The 27,231-nt window shown below is 37.3% G+C and overlaps 1 protein-coding gene across 1 annotated transcript in view; it reads right to left on the bottom strand.

Annotated features, from left to right (window-relative positions):
* Positions 1-520: 520 nt before the first annotated feature.
* The window catches only part of fut8a (fucosyltransferase 8a (alpha (1,6) fucosyltransferase)), a 69,906-nt gene continuing 43,195 nt past the window's right edge, over positions 521-27,231 (bottom strand). Inside the window, exons 4-11 of the mRNA XM_079852683.1 lie at positions 18,937-19,055; positions 16,770-16,932; positions 15,381-15,495; positions 11,087-11,324; positions 7,068-7,314; positions 6,170-6,346; positions 4,592-4,742; positions 521-2,334 (exon numbers count right to left, since the gene is read on the bottom strand). Coding sequence (XP_079708809.1) covers positions 2,002-2,334; positions 4,592-4,742; positions 6,170-6,346; positions 7,068-7,314; positions 11,087-11,324; positions 15,381-15,495; positions 16,770-16,932; positions 18,937-19,055 — 1,543 coding nt within the window. The 3' untranslated portion in view covers positions 521-2,001. The remainder of the gene's footprint in view (positions 2,335-4,591; positions 4,743-6,169; positions 6,347-7,067; positions 7,315-11,086; positions 11,325-15,380; positions 15,496-16,769; positions 16,933-18,936; positions 19,056-27,231) is intronic.

Genomic DNA, 27,231 nt, shown 5'->3' with positions numbered 1-27,231 from the left:
ATATATATCGATATAGACAGGTAAGATACAATAAAAAAAATAAACGAAATATTTTTACACATTTATCACATATTTATAATATTTCAGATTTTTACAGCCTAACTATAGGTCTTCATATTTTAGAAAAGGAATTCTTCCCAATGGGGTTTGTAAAAGCAAAAAGTTTGAAAACACCTGTCGGCGCCATGGTTAACGCGCCGACATATAGCGCAACTGCGCCTCAGGCGACCCGAGTTCGATTCCCAGCTCGAGGTCCTTTGCCGATCCCCTTCCCCTCTCTCTCCACCCCTTGATTTCCTGTCAAAATCTCTACTGTCCTATCAAATAAAGGCACAAAAAAAAAATATATATATATAACTTGAAAACACCTGTTGTATATACATTCACACAGTCAGTGTCAGTGATTGACAACCATATTTTCCCACACACTCTCAAACTGTCCTGCTCATACAACACCTCTCAAACAGTTCTCGCTATATCGCCTGACATTGTAAATATAAAAAATGCCGGCGTCTAGAACATTAGAAAAACTTTATATCACAGATCATATGACACAAGCAGTTAAATAAGGTTCGGTTCACACAGATTTATTGACATAGCGATTTTGAATCCTGAAAGTGTCAGGAAGCTAGTTCGGTTAAAATACTCTTGTTTATAACCAAACTGTGTGTGAATACAGTGGAATTTAGTGCACTAAAATAGCACTGAAAACATATTATCCTACCGTGTGAATATAGGCTAAATATAAAATATAAAACTGGGACAAAAAACTTACAATGTCGTGTTGTGCCAGCACAATAATAAAACAAAAAATGTAGTTTGTCAGCTTTAAGTCAATTGTCCCTAAAGAAGAGCCAAACATACACACGCGCACACACACACGCACGGACCCACGCACACACACACACCACACAATATTAAAATACAGACATACACACAATAGTAAAATACAGACATAGACCAAATTTGGCTGATCAATTTATTTGATCTGCTTACCAAAGAGACAATGCCCGCAAACATAAAACAATGAACAACTCCTTCATGATTAACTAAAATTTATAATGACAGCAAGTGTCATTCTTACCATAATTATTCTTTCTCTTCTCATCTCATCATCAATATCATATCATTAATAATATTAGTATCCTTATCTTCATATTAAGTGTCATTTTCTTATCTGTTTTGTATTTTAAAATGTAATAAAATGAAATGATCTCTTAAAAAAACATGATGGACACACGGCTGTGGATAAGACACTACATGGAAAGGAGGGGAGGAGTGTAATTCTGCGTGGAAAGGCTGGTCCGTAAGGCTCCAGAGTCAAAACTCTTTCCGTAAAAGTCAATCGCCCTCATAGGCACCGTTTCCGCACACTTCACACACAAACGCACATACACACTCACACAAACACATGATAAACCTTACAGTGAAAATAAAAACAGCATAAGTCACATTTAAAAGCACAGTATGGCAGTGGAAATTAATAGCTCATGGGTGTGAAGAGGAGTGTCAGTTGGCAAAGCGATGGCATGAGAGAAACAAGTAGACTGAGGCTAGAGTAAAGGATGCCATCATTGTGCACAAGGAGGTATAAGAGCATAGGAGGACGAGAGTAACCCGGGTTTATGATTCCTTTGTCATGATCGGTTTGTTGCAATGTTTCTTCTTCCAGTTGTGTTCTTAAATAAACGTATTTAGTCCCCTTCATTACCCGGAGATTAATTAGAAAGTACCTACAGTACAGTGCCTTCCGTTTTTCTGTTGTCTTGAGTTCATGCTCTTTGTTTTTTTGTCTTCCACGACCCTGATTCCCATTTCAGGGGGACTCAAGGTCCAAGCACCAGAGTTAGGAAGATGTCCCAAAACCTTTTGAAGAACCCCTAGACAACACACACACATGTACACGAACACATTCATACACGCTCACACACAAAGTGCATCCCATTTGGGTGGTCCAGGGTTTCCTCATTTCATAAACAAGAGTATTTGTACTGTCTTTCTCTACGGCTTCTTGAGAAGTTTGTCCGCCTCTGGGTACGTGGGATACTTCACTGTCTCGATCTTCTCTTTGACTTTATAGGAGGGGTAGAGGCCAGTACGGCCCATTTTGCGGTTGATTCCCTTAGAGTATCCGTCCCAATGATTGCCCGCGACGCCGATCAAGTCTCCGGGCTCTAGTGGGATGTCTTCGCTGTTGCGTGGTTGGTGCGGGTAGATGGCGATCTGGTTGTGGGCGTTCTGCCCACCAAAGTAGTAGATGTCATCGAGGGAGTAGAAGAAAGAGGAAGCGTCTGGATGGAGAGTCTGCATGATCTCATAGGCCACTCGACACACCTGTGCACAGTGGAAAGGAAAACAAAGACACATGTTCACAAGCTCCTTTCAAGCAGAATCCTCTGAGTGGAGTTGAAAGGGATATGTAGTTGCACCTGACAAAGATGAATGGACTTTACAATGGTTAAGTGCTCCTCATGAAGAGATGAAGTGAAGCTTAAGGAATATTAGAACAAAGTACCCACAGTCTGGAGCATACTGCACACAAAAATTTCAAGATTTCGGATTTCAAAATCAGAAACTTGGATCTGACTAGCTGGCCTCTGCAGGGGGTTTTAATCAGTTTTTCGGGAAACAAAGTCTTGTTTAAAATGTATCAGACTGCTATAATGATGGATTAAGAAAAGTCACTGGACCAAAAGTTTTCTTTCTAATTCCTGACATGCTGTGGCCATTTTCATGGATCTTTACGACTGTTGATTGGTAAAGTCTTGCTCTTGGAAGGCTACCATACTGTAGAGTAGGGCTAGGCGATATGGCCAAAAAAATGATCACGTTAAAATTTTTCATATCAGTTAATAATGATAAATATCACAATAAATGTCAAATCTTTATTTCTTTCAAGTTTAAAGGCAGATCTTTGCTCCTTGGTTTTTTTCATCAGATAAACTGTAGCTTGAGTTGGGATGCAGATGTAAATGTATGTTTATTAACAAAAAACAACCTAATTTTTACAGGGTAAAATTTGGTCTTCCATTGTATTTGGATCTAGTGTTTAGAGTATTTTAACCACAGGTAAAACCACTCATTGCACCTCATTACCAGGGTAAAAGTATTAACTATATTGCTTCTATGGTATTTGTTATGAAAAACAGTAGCCTAAAGACATTTACAGTAGTATAATACAAATGCAAACTGCTATAGCTTAATAACAAAAAATAGGCTACTCCACAATATTCCACATTTCTGCCACAATCCCATGGTTTCAGTTAGTGTTTCTACAGTAAATCATGGTAAATGTTGGCAACTTGTGGATCGAAAAGCCTTCTAACTGTATTGTTGTGGCTCAGTGTTTCTGTTTCTTCTGTTTTCTGCATCAGTGTTGTTGAGAATGTCAGCACTGTTTCATCTGGCTTTTAAGTAGTTAAAATCACAAGGCATTTGATTTGTGGTTTGTATGTGAGAACTCTGCACCGAACTCGAACGCTTTTCACAGGGTCTCACAGCGCTGTTTAGTGGTGGCGTGATTGAGACAGTCAGCAAGTAAATGCATTCACTCTAAGCTCAGTGTGTTTTGAGCCGAACTGATAAATGTTCTGTGTGGTGCGTGGTTCAAGCAAGCAGCTCTGTATCGTTCCGCTTTTGGCACATTCACCGTTTATGTTTCTCATACGCAACAGAAATGGCAGGCCTTATCAGTTATTGCCACAAGCTGCGACGGTCTGCAACACGCAGGCGCAGAATTTTTTGCAGTGCATAAACATTATATCGAACACTTATCAAAGTTGAGGTGTTCAGAGTTATTTGAAAATAACAGACAGGTGTGTTGGAACTGAAGTCTACAGAAGCAGGGTTAGCTACCCCTATTACTCCAGTGAGATCTTGGCTAAAAGTCTTGGTACACTGTGACACCCATGGTCTTTTTCATGTGAGAGTGCACAATTGTAGCAAAGACTGCTCCCAATCGTCCCATTGATAGCTGGTTGGAGCAATCACACTGCATGACTGTGACTTCATCAGAAGTCATAAGGTCATAATGGGAATTAATCAACCGGCAATAAATATGTCACACTAGCAATTTGTAATATACAAATATTAGTTAATATCATTGATTTTGGCAGCCAAAATCCACAGTCAAAAATTGTACAGTGTGAGTTTGTCTTATGTGGGCGATTCCTGGCCAGAATAAATGGACCAGACTTTCTGTTCATAGTAATTCTAGACTATTTTTTGCCAGACACCATTTCTGACATGAAAACAAAAATCACAAACCAAACATAAAGTCAGCATGCTATTTCAGAGCTAACCATAAAGTCCGCATTGTACCAGAGAGGACTTGAGTTTATCCATAAAAAAGCTGAAGCTCAAAAAAAAACTAAAGAAAATGGGAAGAACAACAAGAGGAAATGGAGAGTTATAAAATGGTCAAGTCTTAACCCCATAGAAATGCTGTGGGAGGTTTGGGCAGTGCATGCAGGAAAACACATGCACAATAAAGTCATCACACAGCTACAGGTGTTTGGCGAGCAGAAAGGGACATGACCATGTAGGAGACAAACAGAACAAAAACTTCTTTAAGAAGTGGGTCAGACTGTACCTGTGAGGAGAAGGTGCACACTAAGAAGTTTGTCCTGGAAAGGAAGTGGATATCCAAGATGACTCCTCTCAGAGAGTTTTCAGTGTAGCGGTTGTGTAGCCCAGCAGACCATGAAATAGAATTATCACTAATAAATTCATAATCAGGGTACCTGCACACAAACACAAAACAAATGTTGATTAAAAGGCCCTCCTGATGGCCCACCTCTTGCTATGTTCCTGGTCAGCTGCCTACCTACAGCGTACAGCAATTTTAGGCATCATTTCAAGCATGCTTATGACGTCAAGGCTGTTCCAAACAGAGAACAGCAAGTATTATTAAACACCTAGATTTGGACAAATTCTAATGCAGCACTGCATGTGTCCTTTGGTAATAAAAGAATCCCAGAATGCACTCTGTGCACAAAAGGACTTCCCTTTTCACATTATTAATGATTATTAAATCTTTCTAGTTATAGTTATCATTACAGTTATCATCCATGGTGTGAAAGAGCCTTTAGGCCGTGTGTCCACCAAAGCATTTTTAGCCAGCTGAAAATGCCAGGTGGTCTTCTGAAAATGCGCTTGAGAGCGTTTCGGTAACACAGCACTTTTTTCAGAGACATTGTTTTAAATGATTTTGTTTCACTATTGTGCTTGTTGTTGTCATCTGCTGTCGTTGTACTAGCAGTATGTGACGGTTGGTCAATGTCGTATTTGTCTCGTCCCTCCTCCACTGTGATTGGATGGCTGGGTAAAAAGTGATAGTAATGAGCACAGCGTTTTACCCAAAGCTGAACATTTTTCAACTCTTGAGGTCTGGAAAAATAGACGCTCAGCACCTCGACACGTTGCTGCCGTTTTTAAATTCGTGGCACTCCCATTGAAAACAACTGAAAAAATAGTCTGGCCTTGGGAAAAAACGCTCTATGGACACGGCCTTAGTCAAATTGATAGTCAAGTCACATTTATTTACATAGCACTTTTTTTTAAATCAGATTGTTTCAAAGCAGCTTTACAGAGATAACAGAAAAATAATGCAAAAAAGTTTGTTTCCAGAAGAAAATAGCGTCACAGTTGAGTGATGTTTCATTTTTGTTTAAAAAAAGTTATTTATTTAGTTCATTTATATATATATAGCCGCTCTGGAGTAAACCATGATGTCATCGTCCAGCTCAGTTCACTTCTTGTATAATAGTGTCAATGCAGGCAGATCAATATTATTGTTGAATATTAAATCAAATGTTAAATTTAATGTCCCCAACTAAGCAAGCCAAGCCAATGGCAACAAAGGTGGAAAAAGGCGACAGTGGCAAGGAACCAAAACTCCAACAGGTGGCAGAATGGAGAAAAAGACCTTGGGAGAACCCAGGTTATACCCTTACAGTGTTTTATTTCAGTCACTTAATGATGATGTTCCATGTTGGTTAGAATGGTTACAACTTAGTGTATTCTTAATGATTCTAAGCTATTCTCTTAATGATTATTTTTGTCTTAATGATTATTTCCAGTTAAAATATCTAAAGAGCTTTAAGACAAGATCAATTTAATTGAGAAGAAACACTGCATGGGATACTAAGACTGTATAAATTGTACTCACTTAGACTTGGCCTCTTGCAGTAGAGAGGGGTCGTCGGTGGCGAGGTAAACCCGTTTCTTGTCCACATGCATGCGCTGGGCCAGGCTCTGGTAGTGGTCCTCCACATGCGCCATGTACTCTTCTATGGGGTGGAATGCCGCCTCCGTCCCTACCTTATCTGTCCGGCGCACATGTACCCTGGAGAGAAGAGCAGTTCCTGGGTCAGGCTGATTGTGTGTGTCCGTTTGAGAAAGGGATTCAAGGTCGCCAAAGAACAGGAAAAAATACAGACCAGCAGAATAAAATTGTGTTATTTTTTTAAACGGATGTTTAAAGGTTTTACGCTTTGGGGTGCCGGTTTTCTGAAAATGCCAACCATTATGTGTCTATGTGTGAGTGTAAGGATGGGCGCCTGAATAAAAAGATGACAGAGAAAGTACGAATAGTGTGTGCGAGAGAGATAGAGACAGAAAGATGGCTGTGAGTGGTTGCGCTCCCAGTAGAGAGCAAAGTGGGTGTAAGTGGAGATTGATTGTTGGAGCAGTGGTGGTTTGTGTGAAAGGGTCTCTCTCCTCCTTTTCTCCCCCTCCTTCCCTCTCTCACACATAAATACATTCAAAACCTTACAGTGCCTGTGTTTCCTAAGCTTGAGGAAGCTTTAAACACATAGCTTTAAACAATGGGACTAATAATTATTATATAAAAAAATAAAAAATATTTTTTTTTTTGTGAAAATCTATTATTTTGGACTAAAAATTAGTTCTTATGTTTTAGCCGATTGCTTAATTTCCCAAGAAACAATGAGTCACAATTATTTTAATAAGTATAGTAAGCATAGTACGTTCTGGCTTCACTAATAAAAAACAGTGAAATATGTAGCGTCTGAGTGGATTTGATGGGATAATGTGTAATGTCTCACCCTATAATGGGGTGCTTGAAGCCCAGCTTGTTGGTGGCCTCTTCCATCTCCTTTATCAGCCAGGCCTGAGGGCGGATCAGGTACTTGACAAACTGAGACACCCACCACACGGCTGGGTCTCCGTGAAGCCTCTGAAGTCGGTCCGCAAGGTCTTCAGGGATGGCCAGGGGCAGGTATGGGGGACGAGGGTGCAGGCTGTCCACGATGGGCAACTCTATGACCTGAACATCCCGATCGTTTGCTTCACCTACAGACAAAGGCACAAGATAATAAGCGGAAAAGATAAAGGAATGCACTGGAGAAATGAAATATTGCAGAATGGACTGTAAATTGGCCCAACATGCTTTTCCAATATGAGATTAATTTACAATTAGCAAGTCAATAAAGCTTGACGGAGAAGCTGCTCACAAGGAATAAAGTGTGTGGGCTGAGAACACAGGAGCAGGAGAGGAAAAAAATACACCCTTAGGCCACAAACATAATACACGTAGGTATAAAAACAGATTCAAATGCCTGCTGAACATCCTTTACATTACATTACATTGACGCCTTTGGCAGCCGGTTTTATCCAAAGTGACTTACAGTGCATTCAAGGTGCACAATTTGTCAGTGTGTATATGCCACATACATCACATGCCTTCTTGCATTAGTGTGGTGGTAACAAACCTCAAGGGGTGAGGTGATGGAGTTCCCTTCAAATGTCTGTGCCATTACACAGGATGTGTTATTATGTGCTTACACACATGCCAAGAGTATGTTTCAGGCCATGGGGATGTAGAAAATATTGGAAGCCATATCAGTATATATATAATGTGCATATGTACAGTACTGTGCAAATGTCTTAGGCACGTTAGTATTTTCACACACACAAAAAATGGTTTTAAGCCAGTTATTTATCGTTTGCTGTAGTGTGTGTCAGTAGGACATATCAGTTTACATTTCCAAACATTCATTTTGCCATTAATTATAATAATTCTCACCAGAAAAAAATGGTTTTAAGACAGTTATTTATATATTTTGCTCTAGTGTGTCAGTAGGAAATATCAGTTTACATTTCCAAACATTCCTTTTGCCATTAATTGTAATAATCCAGTGAGATTTCTGTATGCACAAGGAGTCTGACAACAGCCGGTATGCTCCAAGCGGAGATCTGATCTCACCATCATTGAGTCTGTCTGTGATTACATGAAGAAACAGAAAAAACTGAGAGACTAAATCCAGAAGAACTGTGGCAACATCTCTAAGACGCTTGAAGAAACCTTCCTGCAAACAGCATACCGGTTGTTGTCAGATTCCTTGTGCATACAAAGATCTCGCTGGATTATTACAATTAATGGCAAAAGGAATGTTTCGAAATGTAAACTGATATTTCCTACAGACACACTACAGCAAAATATATAAATAACTGTCTTAAAACCATTTTTTTCTGGTGAAAATACTAACGTGCCTAAGACTTTTGCACAGTACTGTATATATATGCATATTACATGGTGGCTGAAACACTCTAGATATCTGGAACAAAAGGCAATAACTATTGAAAAATCCATATTGTTCAACCACTGGCATGTAGTAACAGGGAAAAAAAAACTTTATCAGGGAAAAACATCTTCAAAGAGACTGTGTGCCAGGTTTAAATTATGCCTTATGCAGCATTAAATGTTAAAAAGTATTTTTACACAAAGAAGTGTTGGAGAAACTCCCCAGCCGTTCTTATATAACCTTGCTGTTAGGCTCTTTGCATGAGGATGAGGTTTTTCCAGCCCAGCACCCCTCATTGCACTGATAAACAAAATAACTCTCTCTCTCTCATCCTCATTAGAGCAGCAAGAGAATCTAAATTACATCTTGTCCTTGCATCCCGATGAATAAATTGAAGGGGGGGCTTCAGGGGAGGAGGCTTCTTTATTATTTTTAATTCATGCTGTCTATGCGTATGTACCGCTGAAGCGACACTGATTCATTTTAAATGCTGCATGTGTTTGGGTGTGCATGTTGCTGGGGGTATTTTCTCTAAACGCCAGCAGGATTATCCTTAAGGATTTTGTCTGCCCTTCGACCCCGTGCGTGTTATAACTAGAGGCATTAACAGGGTTATGTTATGCACATTATTGAGAACCATCGAAAGCTCCACTAGAATTAGCCTGAATTCATTTGGGTATCGTCAGTATGGGCGTTTATTATGAGAAGCTGAAATGTTAATGTTAATGTGTTAAAAACGGATGGCATGGCACTAGCAACACCAAGGTCATGGGTTCAATTCCCAGGGAATGTAAAAAAACAGTGAGTAACGGACCACTTCGAGCTCCATCTTGAATACATTGTAAATCGCTTTGGATAAAAATGCCTACCAAATGCATAAATGTATGTAACGTAATGAGTTGGAATGGCATGTTTAATTTCACTCGCTCCATCTCTGTCAATCACACTGGTCCGTGGAGTGCAGAAACTCAGACTTTAGGGCAAACTAAGAGAGACTGTGTCCTCAGGGAGGAAAGAGTGATGGGAAAGCGCTGCTTTGTTTTGAGGTCATTTCTTTCATGTTTTAAAGGCAGTCTCTCCTTCCCCTCTGCTTTCCTTTTAAGAGCACAGCAGGTTCACTCCAGCTGTAGAGAGATTTCCCCGAACACTGGATTCAGCCTATTAGACAGACTCTTACGCAGGACCAGTGTATATAAAAATGACCGTTAGTGTGTTTCCCGACTGAACACTTAAAAAAAATCTATTATTGAATACATTTTCTTGCATTTATGAAAAACAATCAACTAACCAGCACTCCAATTGACAATTTAAAACAGCGAGATGCCAAAAACCATGTGTACTGAGAAAAATAATTAAAAAAATAATAGCAGTATATAAAATAAACAGAATGCACATCCCCAATCTCAACACAAGAAACAAGCAGATGAAGTGTATTATCAAGGTCCCTGATCACTTCTAAATTTCACCTAACCATCTGGCACATTTTTAGCATGGACTGAATTTAAATAGGGATGCGCTAATATCAAAATTCTGCCAATACTAATAAGCTTATAATTTGTTTTGTGTTATGATAGCCTATTTTAGATAGCAGATATCTGATAAATGGCAGATATTACAATTATATACTATTTTGCTTGAAAAAATAAAAAATGTACTATAAAAACTCAAATTAATCATTTCAAATGTTAAAAAAATCAGGCATCACAATATCATAATGTATAGATTAAAGATGTTGATAAAGGTAATCTGAATGTGCAAATATGGGAAATTAGCATGAACAATAACATATCCAGTATTGACTGATTATATCCAATGAAAACAAAACGATATTATCTGCTGATAACCGAAATACTGAGCATCCCCTTTGTACTACAGTCTGATAGTACAGTCTGCACAAACTTCTAATGAATAAGTAAGTATTACTCATTTAACATTCGAAGAGATCAGCCAATCATAGCTGAGGTGATTTGAAAAGTTTGGGTTCAGTACGATTGTTTTTACGATTAATAGTTTTATTCAACCAGTATTCATTAAATTGAGCAAAAGTGAAAGTAAAGACATTTATAAGAAACACCCTAAAAAAATTCTCTAAAAATAAATGCTGGGAATCAATCGGGGGGAAAAAAACAAGCATCATGATTTCCACAAAATATTAAGCAGTAAAACTACTTTCAACATTGAAAATAATAAGAAATGGTTCTTGAGAAGCATATCAGCATATTAGAATGATTTCTGAAGGATCATGTGACACTAAATACTGGAGTAATGATGCTGAAAATTCAGCTTTACCATCACAGGAATAAATTACACTTTTAAATATATTTAAAATAAAAAACAGTACATTTGTAATGAATAAAATGTATTTTGAACAAATAAATGCAGCCTTGCATTCAGCATAAACAAATCTTACCAACCCCAAACATTTGAAAGTGATCATTATAATAATACTTGAAGTGTGATTTAGTTATTGCACTTTTTAGCCTTGTATGTGTGTGTTATGTGTCCTGTCTTGTTTGAGTGTGCATGTGTGTGTTACTGACCAGACCAGTGTCCAGTGGAGGCCCCCGTGCGGTCAGTGCAAGAGTCGCTGACGGGTTTAAAGACGGTCTCCCAGCCGCCGGTGGCGTAGCGCCAGTTCTGTGACTCCAGTATGAGCGTGCGCTGCGTGCCATAGGCGATCATGAAGCAGTAGACCACATGATGCAGCTGGCAGCCGTACCCACAACCCTTATTGATGTTACACACCAGCTTGCGTGCCTTGCTGCAGTCCGGAGGGTTCTACAGATCAGTAAAGAGAAGGAGAGTTTTGAAGGTTTCTCAAATACAGGACAGTTTTTGATACTGAAATCGTACCTTAAAATGTCTGAATTGCATTTCATTACAGTAGAAAGACAGTTTGAGGCTGCTGTATTTTTACAGTCCAACAGGTTCCTTGATCTGCTAGATGTCAAAAACACCACATGATTTTGCATTTGGCAAGACCGACAGCTCAAGTGTGTCTTCTGTACCGTGCTGTTCACTGAGCAGTTCAAGACATTTGTATTATACATCTTTCAAGACCACCAGTAAGAAAAAAACATGATAGAATACAGAGAGAACCAGATTTGTCAAGTTCTCCAATCATCTCTGGCATGAAAATATTTTTAGTATGTGCTGGAGGAAATGATAAATTTGGCCCTGATGGCTGAAGAAAATAATGTCTGAATGATATTGGCTGGATGAAAGAAAACGAAACAAACAGGACGAAAAATGGTCCCTCCATCTATTGCTGTTTCTCTCATACTGGGACAATAGAGAGGAAAATGACTGGAGTAAAGAGAAAGGAAGGAGCAAGAGAGAGATAAGAGATGGATGACAGCAGTGTAGTGAGACAGACAGAGGACCGTCATTCTTCATAAGAGACACGGCTTCTTTGTTATCAACCTGTCTTTCTCTCACACACAAAGTAAAATACACTCCATCACTTTAATCACACTCCAGCTCTCATTACCGTTTCAACCCGTCTCTCTGATGGAGAGCATTGAAACAAAGTTATTAGCCAAAGTTAATGTAGTACAAGCAGCACAAAAGTTTTCCCCTGGGCCCAATGAGTAGGTTATAATACAAAGCAGTGTTTCTCAATCTTTGCCTGACCCATCAGAAAGACCCAATGCCTACCCATCATCATCATCAATCCAGGAATCTGTTACTTTTAACTCATATCAATACTGAATTTTATTTAGCATTATCATTAAATAGATATTATAACAATGCTTCACATTTAATGACATTTAATGGGATAAAAATGTGAGTAATGTTTTGCTGTATTCAGCCTCAATATTTTAATATGATACAAAATATTTAATTGATGGATTGTATAAAAAAATCATTATATATAATGTATTGTGACAATAATTGTGTTAAAACCTAATTTTTTTTTTTTCTATGATGGCAAAGCTAAATTTTCTGCAGCCATTACTCCAGGCTTCATTGTAACAGAAATCAATCTGATAGGCTGATTTGGTGCTCGAGAAACTTTTTAAAATCTAAATTTTAAAGTCGTTGCCCTGCTTAATATCTTTGTGGTATTCTTTGATAAATAGAAAGTTCAAAAAACAGCATTTATTTGAAATGTGTATATGCATATATGCATGTTCTGTATGTATTTGAAAAAAAGAGATATTGATTATTTCAAAATAATTGTGGTTGACACAATCCATATGTATTCTAATTGCACATAAACCCATTTTAATGTGATTTGTCATATTTTATGTCAACTTGCAGAGTTTGCTTGCTTTTACTAAATGACTTGAATACCACACTCTGTGGTATGCACTTAAATAACAGAGTTTGATTGAATGCATGGCCTTGAGATTTAAAGCGAATGAAAGCCTAAAAATAAATAACTAAGCCTATTTATTTTTAGCCTCTATATGCACTTAGCATTGCGGACCAAAGACCCATTTTTAGTTTATACCACTGCTGACTGTATAAAACTTAAAGATAAATATATCACAAATATGCAGTTACAGATATGATTATCAGGTAAAAGCCACAATGTGCTGTTGACATTCCATCTTTAACTTCACAGTGTGACAGCGGTTTAAAGTCTTTCTGCAAGAGAATCAACCCAGAATCAGAATCAAGCTGAGCTCTGCTGATTACAGCCTATGTGCTTGTGCGTGGCACTGCATTGTGTTGCAGCTGAATGTCAGTTTAGTCTCCAGTGTGGAGTCAGTGCAAAACAACCGCCCCATTCCATCTCAGAGAGAGGGACAAAATACTGCTGTCCCGCCAAATGAAATATAATCACCCCTCTCACTGATAAATGGGGAGAGGGAAGGAGGAGAGTGAGTGAGTGTATGTGATCTTGTTCAGCTAATAGACTTTATTCGAAACAAACGCCATGCTTAATTTGAAAAAACAAACAAAACATACAGACAAAATAGAGGCTGTGAGGGATGGAAGCAGTGCCAATTACTATAGACATGAAGGGGGACCCCAATATTCATATGAGCCAAGCAATATGGGTTGTTCAATGAAAAGTATTCAAATTTGACATTTTTCAATCATACAAGACTGAATTTTTGAACAGATTTAAAGTCCATTGAGTACATCATACTGTTCATGGGTGCTGATCAATTAATTAAATGAGAACTTATTGAATAAAACGGTTCATAAATCACACCGAACAATTAATTTGTGAATAGGACTGATCCGACTGCATCTGTTTTTGAGTCAACTACTCACGGATTCACATGATCCAGTCAGAGCCCAGCCAGTCTGAATTCACAAGTCTGACTCAAAATGAGACGAGAACAGGAGATCCTCTGAGCTTGAGTGCGTACACGAAAAGTAAGTTACTTATGCCGAATTTATTATTGTAAATGAAAATCATATTTAGGACACGACTATCAGTTGTTTGTGAACTAAATCTGCTGTAAAAGGGTGAGCTGTTTAAGCCCACTGTATGAAATGCTTGAATGTGGACATGTTCTTTTTTGTGTATGACCATCTAAACAACGTTAAAATAACGCAAATGAATGTCCATGCATCTTCCCTGCTGCCGTAGTGGTTTCAAATGATATAAAACTATTATGTTAGTTTATATAGCATTCTTCTTAAAATGTTAACACATTTTGCCCTATGTGACGTCTTTTTTTATATTGCATGTTTACATTTGTCAATACACATTTTGTTTTTCCTCATTTTTATATACTATCTCCTGGTTTCACAGACAAGGCTTAAGCCTAGTCCCAGACTAAAATGCAAGTTTGAGCTGTTTTAACTGAATGCAACTTGTCTTGCACTGACATATCTTAAAATATGTCAGTGCCATTGCTTTGTCTCAAGATGCAGAGATCAGTAATGTTTTTTTTTCTAGGGCACGTTTATAAAAGCTACTTAAATGTCCTAATTAAACTAAGGCCTAATCCTGGCTTAATCTAAACCCTGTCTGTGAAACCAGGCCTAAATGTTATATTTTATTGTTATTTTAACTTCCTTACAAACTGCACTTTTACTCAAGTACTTGTTTGTGCACTTCAGCCACCACTGATACTAACTCACATTTTTGGTTCACTGAAGTGTCTTCCTTTTAAAGCATTTGACTGCTTTTCTGCCTTCCAAGTCGTGAGCAAATCACATAAGGAGTCTCTAAGTAGCACTATCCCTGCATAGACACCATTATATGAGAACTGAACTGAGCTGGACAATGACATCACAGTTTTCTCCAGAGCGACTATATATATAAATTAGCTAACTTTTTTACAACAAAAATAAACAATCACTGAACTAACTTAAGCTGGACTGTGATGCTATTTTCTTCTAGAAACAAACTTTGTTGCATTATTTTGCTGTTATCACTGTAAAGCTACTTTGAAACAATCGCTTTTGTATTGTAAAAAGCGCTATATAAATAAAGGTGACTTGACTTGACTATACAATACAATTCTTCTTCTTCTTCTTATATTAAATTTAAACACTCTTTCAAGAGCCTCTTATTAGATTTTTAACATGCAATTTTTAATAAAAGATGATTTTGGTTTTTGTAATGAATCAGTTAAGTAAATGATTCAGTGATCCATTAATAATATCAAAAGACTCACTTGTAGCCAACCTACTGACAAAAGGCACACTAAGCGAATTGGTTTGCAAATCTGAACAAATCTTTTTGATGAACAGGATACAAAAGATTTTGTACAGAACTGAATCAAAATCTTAGCCACAAATGTCATCTACTCGAACTCAAGGGACAAATGACTGAAAATGTAATCATAAATATAATAAAGCCTTTCTAAAAAATTAAAAAAGGAAAAGGAAAAGGAAAACAATTAAGGTGAGTATGTGATGTACCTGTAGATACATGATTCTGTTCTGTACTAGGTCGGACACTTCTTTAGCTTCCTTCTCTCTCCAATCTCCAGCACCATCTGCCTGGCTCAGATGATACAGGTCTGTCATGATGGACCTAAAGATCACATAAACACCACTGTAAAACACAGCACAAAACTACAAACAGCCACATCACAGCGTTTCTGCTAATTAAACCAATTGATTATGGCTAATTACATTTTGTAAAGAAATAATATTAAATTAGTTTTACAGCCACAAACTAAAGTCAGCCTGGCCTATGCCTTGCTAATCATCCACAATACAATTAAGACTGTTCTAGTAATGATTAAAAAATTTTTTTTTTGCATCTGTTTGGCATTACATGGTCGCCTTTTTTCTCAAGTGTGAGAAAACGCACTGATCTAAACATACACACCCATTAAACCTCAGTAATGGTATTACTGCCACATGAGATTACAGCTGTTTAGAAAGAGATTAGAGATGGAGAGTTATTAATTTTTTCTATTGTAAAATAAAATGTTTTGATGCCTGTACATCAGATATTTAAAATGTAGTGGAAAAAGGCATATGTAGTGAGGTTTTTTTTTTTTTTTTGTAGTATGTCATTATATTGTATTGTAGGCTTATCAAGTTAATTGTGTAATGCAGATTTAATGAGAGTATAGGGACTGGCCAATCGTTTCAAATGTATCCTTGCAGAGTGTTTATGTTATGATATCTTAATATTTTTTTTAAAGCTACTGTTGCGTTTGAAGTTGATTTGGTTGTTCAGAGTTCAGACTATTATTTAAATTAAAATAAAAAATATGACCGCAAACAGGAAAAGAAAAAATCCTAAAAATTGATTTCAGGGGGCGAATATATATATATATATATATTTTTTTTTTTCATATTTAGTTCACTACCATTCAAAAGTTAGGGGCACATAAGACTTTAAAAAAATACTTTTATTCAGAAAGATGCCGCAAAATGATCAAAAGTGACAGTAAAGACATTTATAATGTTACTAAATATTTCTATTTCAAACAAATGCAGTTCTTTTGAACGTTATATTCATCCAAAAATCCAGAAAAAAGTGTCACGGTTTCCACAAAAATATTAATCGGCACAGCTGTTTTCAAAATTGATAAAAAGAAATGTTTCTTGATCAGCAAATCAGCATATTAGAATGATTTCTGAAGGATCATGTTACACTAAAGACTGGAATAATGATGCTGAAAATTCAGCTTTGATCATAGGGATAAAATACATTAAAAAAATTTTTTTTAAAAACTTGCCACCCTGAATATTTGAAAGGTCGTGTAGATTTATAATACAGGCATATCTGCCTTACTGGTCAAAATGCATATGCGAGTGTATTCATGATGTATACATATTTGTGAGTATAACCTTTGCTGGTGTCCCAGGTCCTGCAGGAGTGTGTCAACATGTTTCTGTAGTGCTCCAGTCTCCACCAGTGGCAGTTTCTTCACCTCACTGCGTACGAAATACCACAGTTCCCTAACACCGTTCTCCACCTTCCTCCTTAGCTCCTCCTGGTCCTTTCCTGGTCCTGCACACATGCAAAAACGAGCATTTGTTTATAATGTTTTCTTGAGCACCAAATCAGCATATTCTAATGATTTCTGAAGGATCAGGTGACACTGAATACTGGAGTAATGGAGTAATCACATGAATAAATTACATTGTAAAATATATTAAAACAGTTAATATATATGTAATCTGCTCATTGTTATTAAACCAAAAATAATAACATTATGCATTATATACTACACTCTCTAGATATCTACATTGACTGACGTCATCCATTAAAAAAACTAATTAAAGAAGTTGCAGCAAATAGCATTCAGGGATTTGTGTTCATAAGTGGATGGAGGTGTAGAGCGTTTGTTTCGTGCTGTTGGCCATATGTGCAAGAATGTGTGTACTGTAGTCTGTGTGTCCTGTGTACATGTGTGGATGCTATAGGCAGCGCAAAGTTGTGTGTGGGATTAAAAAGTGGTGTCATTCAATAAGAGTATCAGTGGCCGTAAAACAATCCGGAACACGGCTATGATCCTCAGTGTATAGTGTTTCTCTAGTGCTTCCTCTCAAAAGATCATTCACTGCAATACTATAAGAGCTGATGACCCAGAAACCAGCCACAGAGGATGTGCGTGTGTGTGTGTGTGTAGGGTTATTATACAGGACTGAGGACAGGTTCAAAGCTTAACACCGTGTCTACATCAGACGCGAGCGGACCAACGTGACAAAAGCAAATAGAACCCATTATAATCAATGATGCTGTCTACACTGAATGTGGCGCGACACAACAAAGTCCCTATTGTAAACTGATGCCCCATTCTATTTATGAAGTACTTCACAACTCGCATTACTTCTACTAGCATAAGTGAACCAGCATCCCTGGATCTCTGCTGGTCCACATAAAGTCTTAAATATAAGTTAAATATATACACTATATAAAATATTTAGAATTACATTTATTTTTAAATGTGTCTGGAGAGTCTAATTACTTGTTGAGGCCACAGTATATATGCATGTGTCTGTAGACAGAAGGCAAAGGGTGGCTAGAGGACGATTTACACAGACCGCCTGTAGTGATATGACCGTCCTTCACTGCAAATACTCACTCTCATACACACACACTTTTCATCCATATTAAAAGGTTCCTATTAATTTGACATGTTTCATCTTTCCTTCACTCAGTATTAACAGCAAGCTATTACTGCACATCTGAAAAAGAGCCGTCACACACACAAGCGCGCACACACACACACACACACACACACACACACACACTCAACTCTTTTTTAGGATGCCCAGAAGCTTACTAAATCTGACAAAACCTCCCTTTAAGAATGTCTAGTGACAGCCTTAAAAGGTAAAAAGCAAAAACTGCAAAACGTTATGGTTTGGATTAGTTACGGTCCTTTATATTTATATTAAAGTAAAATGCATTTCCTGATATTTTTAAAAAAATATACTTTTTTTTTAGATACATTTTGAACAATATTTATACTCTTTTGACAGGAAAGTAAAAAATAAATAATATAAATAAATTTGCTTTATATATTCAGAGATTAAATAAAAAATTTAAAAATAAAACCAAACATGAAAAATGTTTTCTTTTAGAGTTATGGTTTGGTTTGTATAAGTTAATTTGCTTCAGATATTGAGACATTAAATTAAAAGGTACTTTCTGACATTTAAACAAATTATAATTTTACGAATACTTCTCAGACACTTTTATGATTTTTTTTGTGGTGTGGCCAGCATTTTAAATAATGGCAGGCAAGTAAAAAATCTATAATTTAAAATAAAATAAATGTATATATATATATATATAATAACATATTATAGATAAATAATTCTTAACATAAAGACAGAGATTTTTCTTCACTGGTTCAGCCAGTGAAAATGTAGGTAGGCAAGTATACATGTAAACTACTGGCCTGACCAGCAGAAAAAAAATCCTATTGTTCTGTTAGCTTTACATAAAAACTATAAAATTCTGTGGTGTGCATTTATTTAGATAAACATGTGTGTATTTACACACCATCAGCAGGGAGACTTCGGTAAGAGTTGATCTTCTCCTTCGCCCTGATCAGTTGCTCTTCAAGTTTACGTAATTTACCCACGGCTCCAGGACCACCATCGGCCTGTCCGTCAGGTAACCTGGAAGACAGAGAGAGAGAGACATGTTAGCATGGACCTTGCCTGGGGAACTGGCATGTTCATGCGCTGTGCGTTAACTTATGATCGTTTGAACCGGTGTGAGCAAGAGTGAACGTGTGGCCTACTAGGTCAAGGTGAATTGTGGTTGGCTAATTTCCCAGGGGCCTTCGCTCCTTGCTTCCAGTTCCAATTTAATGCAATGATCAGTTGCGGCAGCCACTGCGGGCAATTCATTTGGTGGCAGGGGCTATTCATCACACACAGACTCACAAACAGTTGACCGAAGCCTGCCCAGCGTGGGCTCCTCAAGTCTAACACACACACATTTCCATCTTATAAATTTCATTACCGACGAACATCCCAAGACCTGAACCTCCATCATTCCCTGACACTCCTTCAGCCAAATGTAGTTCATTTATGAGATGACTACCTTTACTAGACTAAAGATCCTGTATATTCTCTCTCTCTCTCTCTTTCTATCACACGTTAGTTCTCCTAAATCTAAATTGGTACATAACATTTTTATTGCTTTTCTATAAAGCCAATTATAATTTCCATACACCAGGAGTCTCAGACTCATATTACCGAAGGGCCACTTCATTCTGCTTTTATCGGCCGGTACCGATTGTTGGCCGATAAATCGGTGCATCTCTAATATACGCACCGATGTATTGGCCAACAGTCGGTATCGGCCGATAAAAGCAATGATTTTCACTACTCATCGGCTATCGGTCGATTGTTTAAAAACAGCCAATGATCAGGGTCGGTTATATCCTGTCAATCAAAAGGGGGTGGAAAAACTTGTTCAGACTATAACTCATACTGTGTAAAGAAAATCTCATTTTTTCTTTAACACAAGTTATAGTCCGAAAAAACATGCAAGAATATCAAAAGGTATGTTGAAAGATACAGAACAACTTACTGAAATGAATCATGTCTCATGTAATCGCTTAATTCTGTTTCTTCACAGAAAGAAAGAAAAAATGTCACTAAACATTGCATTTACCTCAGAAAAGTTATTAGTTAACTATAAATAAACATATATATGTACTGTATATTTGAATAAATTTACCATGAAGACAAGTGTATGTGAAAACTATCTTATGTGCAACTGAGTGGCACACAAACATTTCAGTTTTTATTTGAGTGTAATTATTATATCTGAAAATAAATAGCAGTTGAAAACAATAGCTCTGTTACATTTAACCTCTAATATTATGGGGGCTGGGGGAATTAACGCGTTAATCTTTGCGATTAATTTGAGATGTTTAACGCGTAAAAAAAAATAACGCAATTAACGCAGCACTTTTTTTTTTTGCCTCGTTTTAATGATTTCCTGTTGCGGCTGCTATTGAAAGGGCCGAAAATATGCCGCCCCGTCCCTCCGTGATCGGCGATCAGGTTTCATTCTCGCGCGGCTTTCATGAGCGGGTCTTTTCCGCTCCGTGTGTGCGACGCGATCTCCGTTCTGTGTGTGTGTGTGTCAGCGCGTTGCGCGCTCTGCTCAATGTTCTGGTCTGTAGTTAACGGCCCAAACGCTCGAATCATGTACTGATCACGCATTGGAAAAGCAAAGTCCGCTCAAATATCGTGAAATTTCTGGGTAATAGACTTCTGTTTGCTGAGCTGGTATAGTCATGCTGGGCAACAATGGTAAAATGACCTGCTCTGATCACATGCTCTGGTAATAATAGCTTTGTAGGACTATCATTTATTGATAATTAGTCAAAAAATAATAGTCAAAATAAAATAATAATAACTATTTTTTTCATGTGTTGTTTAATTTAATTAGGTGATTCTAAGTTTAAATATTGACGATTACAAGCTTGGAGAAAATGCAATTAATTGCAATTAATTACAGCAAATTGTGCAATTAATTAGTTAATTTTTTTTAATCGATCCCCAGCCCTAATATATATATATATATATATATATATATATATATATATATGTAACAAGGATGTTTTCAAATACCCCTATGAAAGGTTTCATCAGATTTTGTGGCCAAAGTACATGCAAACACACACATCGCAGAGCTCGGTCCACCTTTTTCTCATGCACAGCTCTGTGCCCTTGCAGTGGGTTTGTAGTGGAAATCTGAGCTGTATTTGAAATGTGTTTGGCGTGAATGGAAAGCATTGTGAAAACCCGCCTCACTTGAAAGAGAGAGAGACAGCAATAGAGAGAAAGAGGGGGAGGAAAAATGAGAATAGGGCTGCAGAAGTCTTATCTGAGGAGAGAGGGATGGAAATGCATTCGTGGGAAGGCGTGCATAGGGTTTTGAAATGGTAAACAACACATTGCCATTACACCTGGATGCAATCGGTCATATGGATGTCTGTCAACAGAAGGAATGACACAGAAAAAGAGAAAGAAAGATGGGTGAAACTGAGAATGAGTGGGGGAATCTGCCATCAGAAAAATTGCTATGTCAAAAATTTATGTCATTCTTGGCTGGTCAAGGACAAAACGAGAAGAGAGAGAGAAAGGAAATGAGTGAAACGGGGTTTATGTGTGATGTGTGTGTGTGTGTAGATTTGGTTCTACTTGTGAGGGCCAAATTTTCTCACTTATATAGTGAAATATTATCACAACCGACTAAAAATGACCTATAAAAGCCTTGTAAATCGGCCAAAACATGTCCCCACAAAGAAGGCATTATCAGAAAACATTTGGTCCCCAAGAGGAAAACAGTAAAAAATGCTGAACGTTTTCTGTGATGGGTAGGTTTAGGGGTAGAGTTATAAGGATGTTTAGGTATTTTACCTGAAAAAAAGGCACAAATACTGAAATGTGTGCTGCAAAATTTTCATTGAACTTCTGTGCTGCATTCCACTTCACAGTTTTATGTCCTTCCCTCGCTACGCTATCTTCCCCCTCTCTCATGGATTCAGATGCACATCATTGCTTACAGTAGGCTACATGGCTTGAGTTGCCCATTTCTTGGGGGACCCGTGTCCAAAGTGGAACGGACTTCCAAATCAGCTGTGGGGATTCTCATGTGGGGAGGTACTTTAGAGAAGTTTGCGAGTGTATGTCTAAAGCAAAGTGGAACACAGTCCTGATTTGCCATGACAAAACAGAGAAAACTGACCATAGAAGAAGGAAGTTTATGCAAATGCTCACTGTAGCACCTCTTGTGGCAACACTATGAATTGCATCATGTACTTGCATTACATTATGAAACATTTTGAAACACTTCGGAACACATCGATGTTTGAAATCAACCTTGTATAGCTAGAAGTATTGGCGTTCACACGTACACTATGATTTAATGTTTGGGGTTGGTAAGAATGTTTATAAAAATGTGTCTCTTATGATCACCAAGGCTGCAGTTTTTGAATGAAATATACAGTAAAAACAGTAATATTATGAAAAATGATTACAATTTAAAATAACTGTTTTCTATTTTAATATATTTTAAAATGTAATTTATTTCTGTGATGATAAAGCTCAATTTTCAGCATCATTTCTCCAGTCTTCAGTGTCACATGATCCTTCAGAAATCATACTAATATGCTGATTTGCTGCTCAAGAAACATTTCTCATTATATCAACGTTGAAAATAGTATTTGCTGATTAGTATTTTTGAGGAATATGTGATGCATTTTTTTCCAAGATTCTTTGATGAATAGAAAGTTCAAAAGAACAGCATTTATTTGAAATAGTAATCTTTTGTGAATTACAAATGTATTTTTTTATTAATTAAATTAAGCATTAATCTCTTAAAATCTTACTGACTCCATACTTTTAAAGAATATAGTGTAACTGAGTGAAAAGCCTAAATGTCTCTGACAGTGCAAGACCCCCCCCCCCCCATCTAAAACAACATTTAATGTAATCAATACATTAATAATCAATCAATGAGACTTTACCTCACTCTAAATTATTGTTCACTAAATATGCAGTATCACACATAAATAGGTCACATTCAAAATTACAGTAAATGTTGCGGATGCAATTTAATGTTGTCTTTTAGACTGGCACAGCTAACACAGTCCTGACACACACTTTAAAGACATAAACCTCCCAAACTATCCCCCATTAAGAGGACATTAGTGAATGTAGATGATCTTCTCTCTAATCTAGTAACAATTTCTAAGCCAGTAACAATAGAGGCTACACTATTCACTTGACCTCCCTCCTCTCTCTTTCTCTTTCTGTTCTTCTCATACATCACCTCTCCTCAGAAACCTGAGCTTCATCATGTGGCATTACATAACCAGCAATCACCAGCTAATGAGGCCACATCACTCACAGCAGGGGCAGAGAGAAACATTTAGAAACACACCAGAGTTTGGGAACGGCTGTCAGAGAGGTGTGATGGAAATCCCATGAGGCTTCGTGTTTTCTGCTGACGCTGAACTCTTGCGAGATGTTGTGGCAGCCCACAGAGACACTTGTACCAAAGTAGGACACGTACACTTACACAAAAAGCAGACAGGATGAAAATAAGTGTGAAAACCGTAAGTGAAAGATGCCTAAAACTGTCACGCTCAGGCGAAAGTACCAACGGCTTGCTGTGGGCTATGGTTTTGACCCTCTATGAGAACATTTCAGAGTGACAAGAGCTGCCAGTGAGCTAGCAAACAGACACTCAGTCAACCTCTTCAGTCATTACTGACGAATTGGAGGACATTTTGTATGACACCTGGTGTGTAGGTGTGCGTGTGACAGAAATATAGATGTGCTGAACAAGAACTTGATGATGCCACAACATGACTACAGTTACACTATGACTGACCGTGTCAAGTGTAATGCAAGCTCAGGATTTGTATCCGGAAGGTTGCTGGTTTAAACCCTGCAAGAAGTTGAGCCGAGAGCCATCACTATTGTGCCACTAAGCAAAGCACTTAACCCCAGGTGACTGCAGAGGGATTGTCCCTCTAATAAGTTCATGGTGCTGTTCGACAGTGTGCCATTGCGTTAAAGCTGCTGAAACAAATTTGTGTGGTCCTACTTGTGTGGTGATAGATTACAAACAATATCGTAAGTATTGAAAACTATGACTGATTGGCTTATCTCAAATGTCACTGTGAATATTACTACAGGTTGGAATGCACTTTTGCCAAGGTTAATGCTGCAATTTGTAGCCTGGACGAGTCGACACTAATTGCTGAAAGTCAATTCTGCAGATTTGGGGTAGCTGATTTTTTTGTTTTTTCAGAGAATTGCAAAGTATATGATGGACAGATACACAGACTCTATATTCATTGATGGAATGGAGTGATTCCATTCCATCCATTTGGAGGATATCAAACATGTTTGATATTTTGAGCTGATTATAGATCTTTTTTTTTATTTGTCTACTAGCAAAGTTAGTTGTGTTTGGAATGAATTTGATTGGCTGGTTATGTGTGATCCTCAGTCATTTAGTTTAATAGTTGCCCAGTTTTTCTTTGTAAAAAGTCAGCAAGTGTATGATGCCTAGTGTTTTGAAAATCTGTTTCATATTTGAGATTTGTAGTGTATTTCAGGCTTAAGTGTATCCCTTATTCTTAGCATACAGGCAGGGGTTAAAAGGGACTGAATATTCCTTAATGGCATTAGGCACCTTTAATAATAATAATAATAATTATTATAATAATAATAATAAAAACGTACACGTTTGAATTCAGCAGCGAATTGCCTGTGAAAAAACCTGTGACTCAATGCTTACAGGAATAGTTCACCAAAAATGAAAATTCCGTCTTCTTTTACTCCCCCTCGTGTCATTCTTTCGAACATAAAAGAAAATATTCTGAAGAATGTTTTTCTCTATATAATGGACCCTATTGATTTTCATTGTCTGGACAAAAAAAACAAAACAAAAAAAAAAAAAAACAAACCAAACACTGCAACACATACCTTCCTTTGTGTTTATACAAGAAGACATACAGGTTGAGAATGACACGAGCAATTTTTAAAAAATGGGTTAACAATTAAATATATTAGCATAAAGCGTAGTACATTTGATACAATTTGATAGAAGTAGAACTAAATGTGTTAAGCATTATTTTCATAACAAATACACATTTTCAATTATAGAAACCAAACGGATGATTTGACTTAGTCGTATTACCAACAGCCCAGTTAGACTATGGATACTACACAAGAACTGTGTTAATTTTTCATAAGGACAAGTACAAAGTGAAATAAAGAGCTTTAAAAGCTGGACCTCAATGAATTATGGAGGAAGCTGTCAGTTTTCCTCTTGAGTAAAATCTGTTCTGTTCTAATGATCTTTGATTGCAGGAAAAAAGAAAATCACTTTCTTTGTGTGCCTTCAGAAATTTCAACAGGTGAACGTACATCAATAATTAAAAGCCAGATGAAAGGAAAACAATATCTGTTAAAGAGTCCCAACTCACTGTCAGAATATTTGAACTATAAATTAGGTGTTAATTCATGTTTAATTATTGAACAAATTGATGTTAATAGGCCTATATTGAAAGTAAATTTAAAAATGGTGCTATAATATCAAATGTACATTTCAATGGAATAAAATAGGCAACACTATTGGAAACTGCACGTATTGGTATAATACAATAACAATATCATTATTTTAGGTACAATGTCCTGTTAAATCACATCTCTGCCGCAGTGTGTGCTATCTGTGTGTGCATGAAGTCAATGACTGTCTGTGCCTATTTGCAAATGATGAGGCTCCTAAAGTGCACATTTGTTATACAAATGTGAGTAGGATCTGAAATAAGTGTGTGTTTTCACTTTTACAGATGACTGGTGGTGGTGTGGAATAGTTTGTTTTGGAAATTTGTCAATGTGAGTTGTGTGTGGGAAACCTAAATCAAAGCTAATTACAGTTTGATGTTTTTTATTACAGCAGCACCAAATAGAGAGGCCAAATAAAAGGCCAAGTCTAAACCCAAGTGTAATTAGTCACATTTAGTAGGTACTAATGGACTGTCAGTGAATCCAGAGTTCATAGTCGCTATGGCGATGCAATGCCAGGCGAGGACCTCATGCTGTGACTGGCTCTTAGCTCACGTGGGCGTGGCCTCTCGGCAGCATCTATTGGCTGGACAGCCATTTATTAAAATCAAAGCAAAATCTGAAATTAAATCTCTCCATTGTTTCTCCAAGACAGTAATGAGATTAAATGGAGAGCGAATTGAGCAAAGATTCCAAAAGAATTCTGCAAAGAATTCATTCTTCTCAAGTCAGAGATCTCGATATGAACTCAAATACCTACAGTATATAGATATACAGACCCTTTCCAAAAAATTAGAATATCATGGAAAAGTTTATTTATTTCCATAATTCCATTCAAAACATTAAACTTCCATAGATTATAGATTCAGGGCCCACAACTTAAACGATTTCAAGTATTTAGTTGTTTATTTGTACATAATTTGGGCTTCCAGCTCATAAAACCCACGAAAACAGGATTTCAAAAAATTTGAATATTACATGAAATCACACAGTAATTACACAGTGATACCATGGTCATTGAACCAGGTTTTGGTTCTTTTGGCAGTGTGGGCAGGTGCAAATCCTGCTGGAAAATGAAGGAAGCATGAAGTGCTCTGAAAATGTCCTGGTAGACGGCTGCGTTGACTCTGGATTTAATAAAGCACAGTGGACCAAGTCCTCTTTTCTGATGAGAGCAAATTTTGCATCTCATTTGGAAACCAAGGTCCCAGAGTCTGGAGGAAGAATGGAGAGGCACACAATCCAAGATGCTTGAAGTCCAGTGTGAAGTTTCCACAGTCTGTGTTGGTTTGGGGAGCCATGTCATCGGCTGGTGTTGGTCCACTGTGCTGTCCACTCAACGCAGCCGTCTACCAGGACATTTCCAGAGCACTTCATGCTTCCTTCAGCAGACAAGCTTTATGGAGATGCTGACTTCATTTTCCAGCAGGATTTGCAACTGCCCACACTGCCAAAATAACCAAAACCTGGTTCAATGACCATGGTATCACTGTGTAATTACTGTGTGATTTCATGTAATATTCTAATTTTTTGAAATCCTGTTTTCGTGGGTTTTATGAGCTGGAAGCCCAAATTATGTACAAATAAATCGTTTAAGTTGTGGGCCCTGAATTTATAATCTATGGAAGTTTAACGTTTTGAATGGAATTATGGAAATAAATAAACTTTTCCATGATATTCTAATTTTTTGGAAAGGGTCTGTATTTGATATGCCATCCAAATATATCATCACATTTGTTTCTAT

This window comes from Squalius cephalus (genome assembly GCF_949319135.1).
Source record: "Squalius cephalus genome assembly, chromosome: 20".
In the NCBI taxonomy this organism is placed as follows: domain Eukaryota; kingdom Metazoa; phylum Chordata; class Actinopteri; order Cypriniformes; family Leuciscidae; genus Squalius; species Squalius cephalus.
The sequence above is the reverse complement of the archived record's forward strand: the minus strand, read 5'-3'. Positions and strand labels throughout refer to the sequence as shown.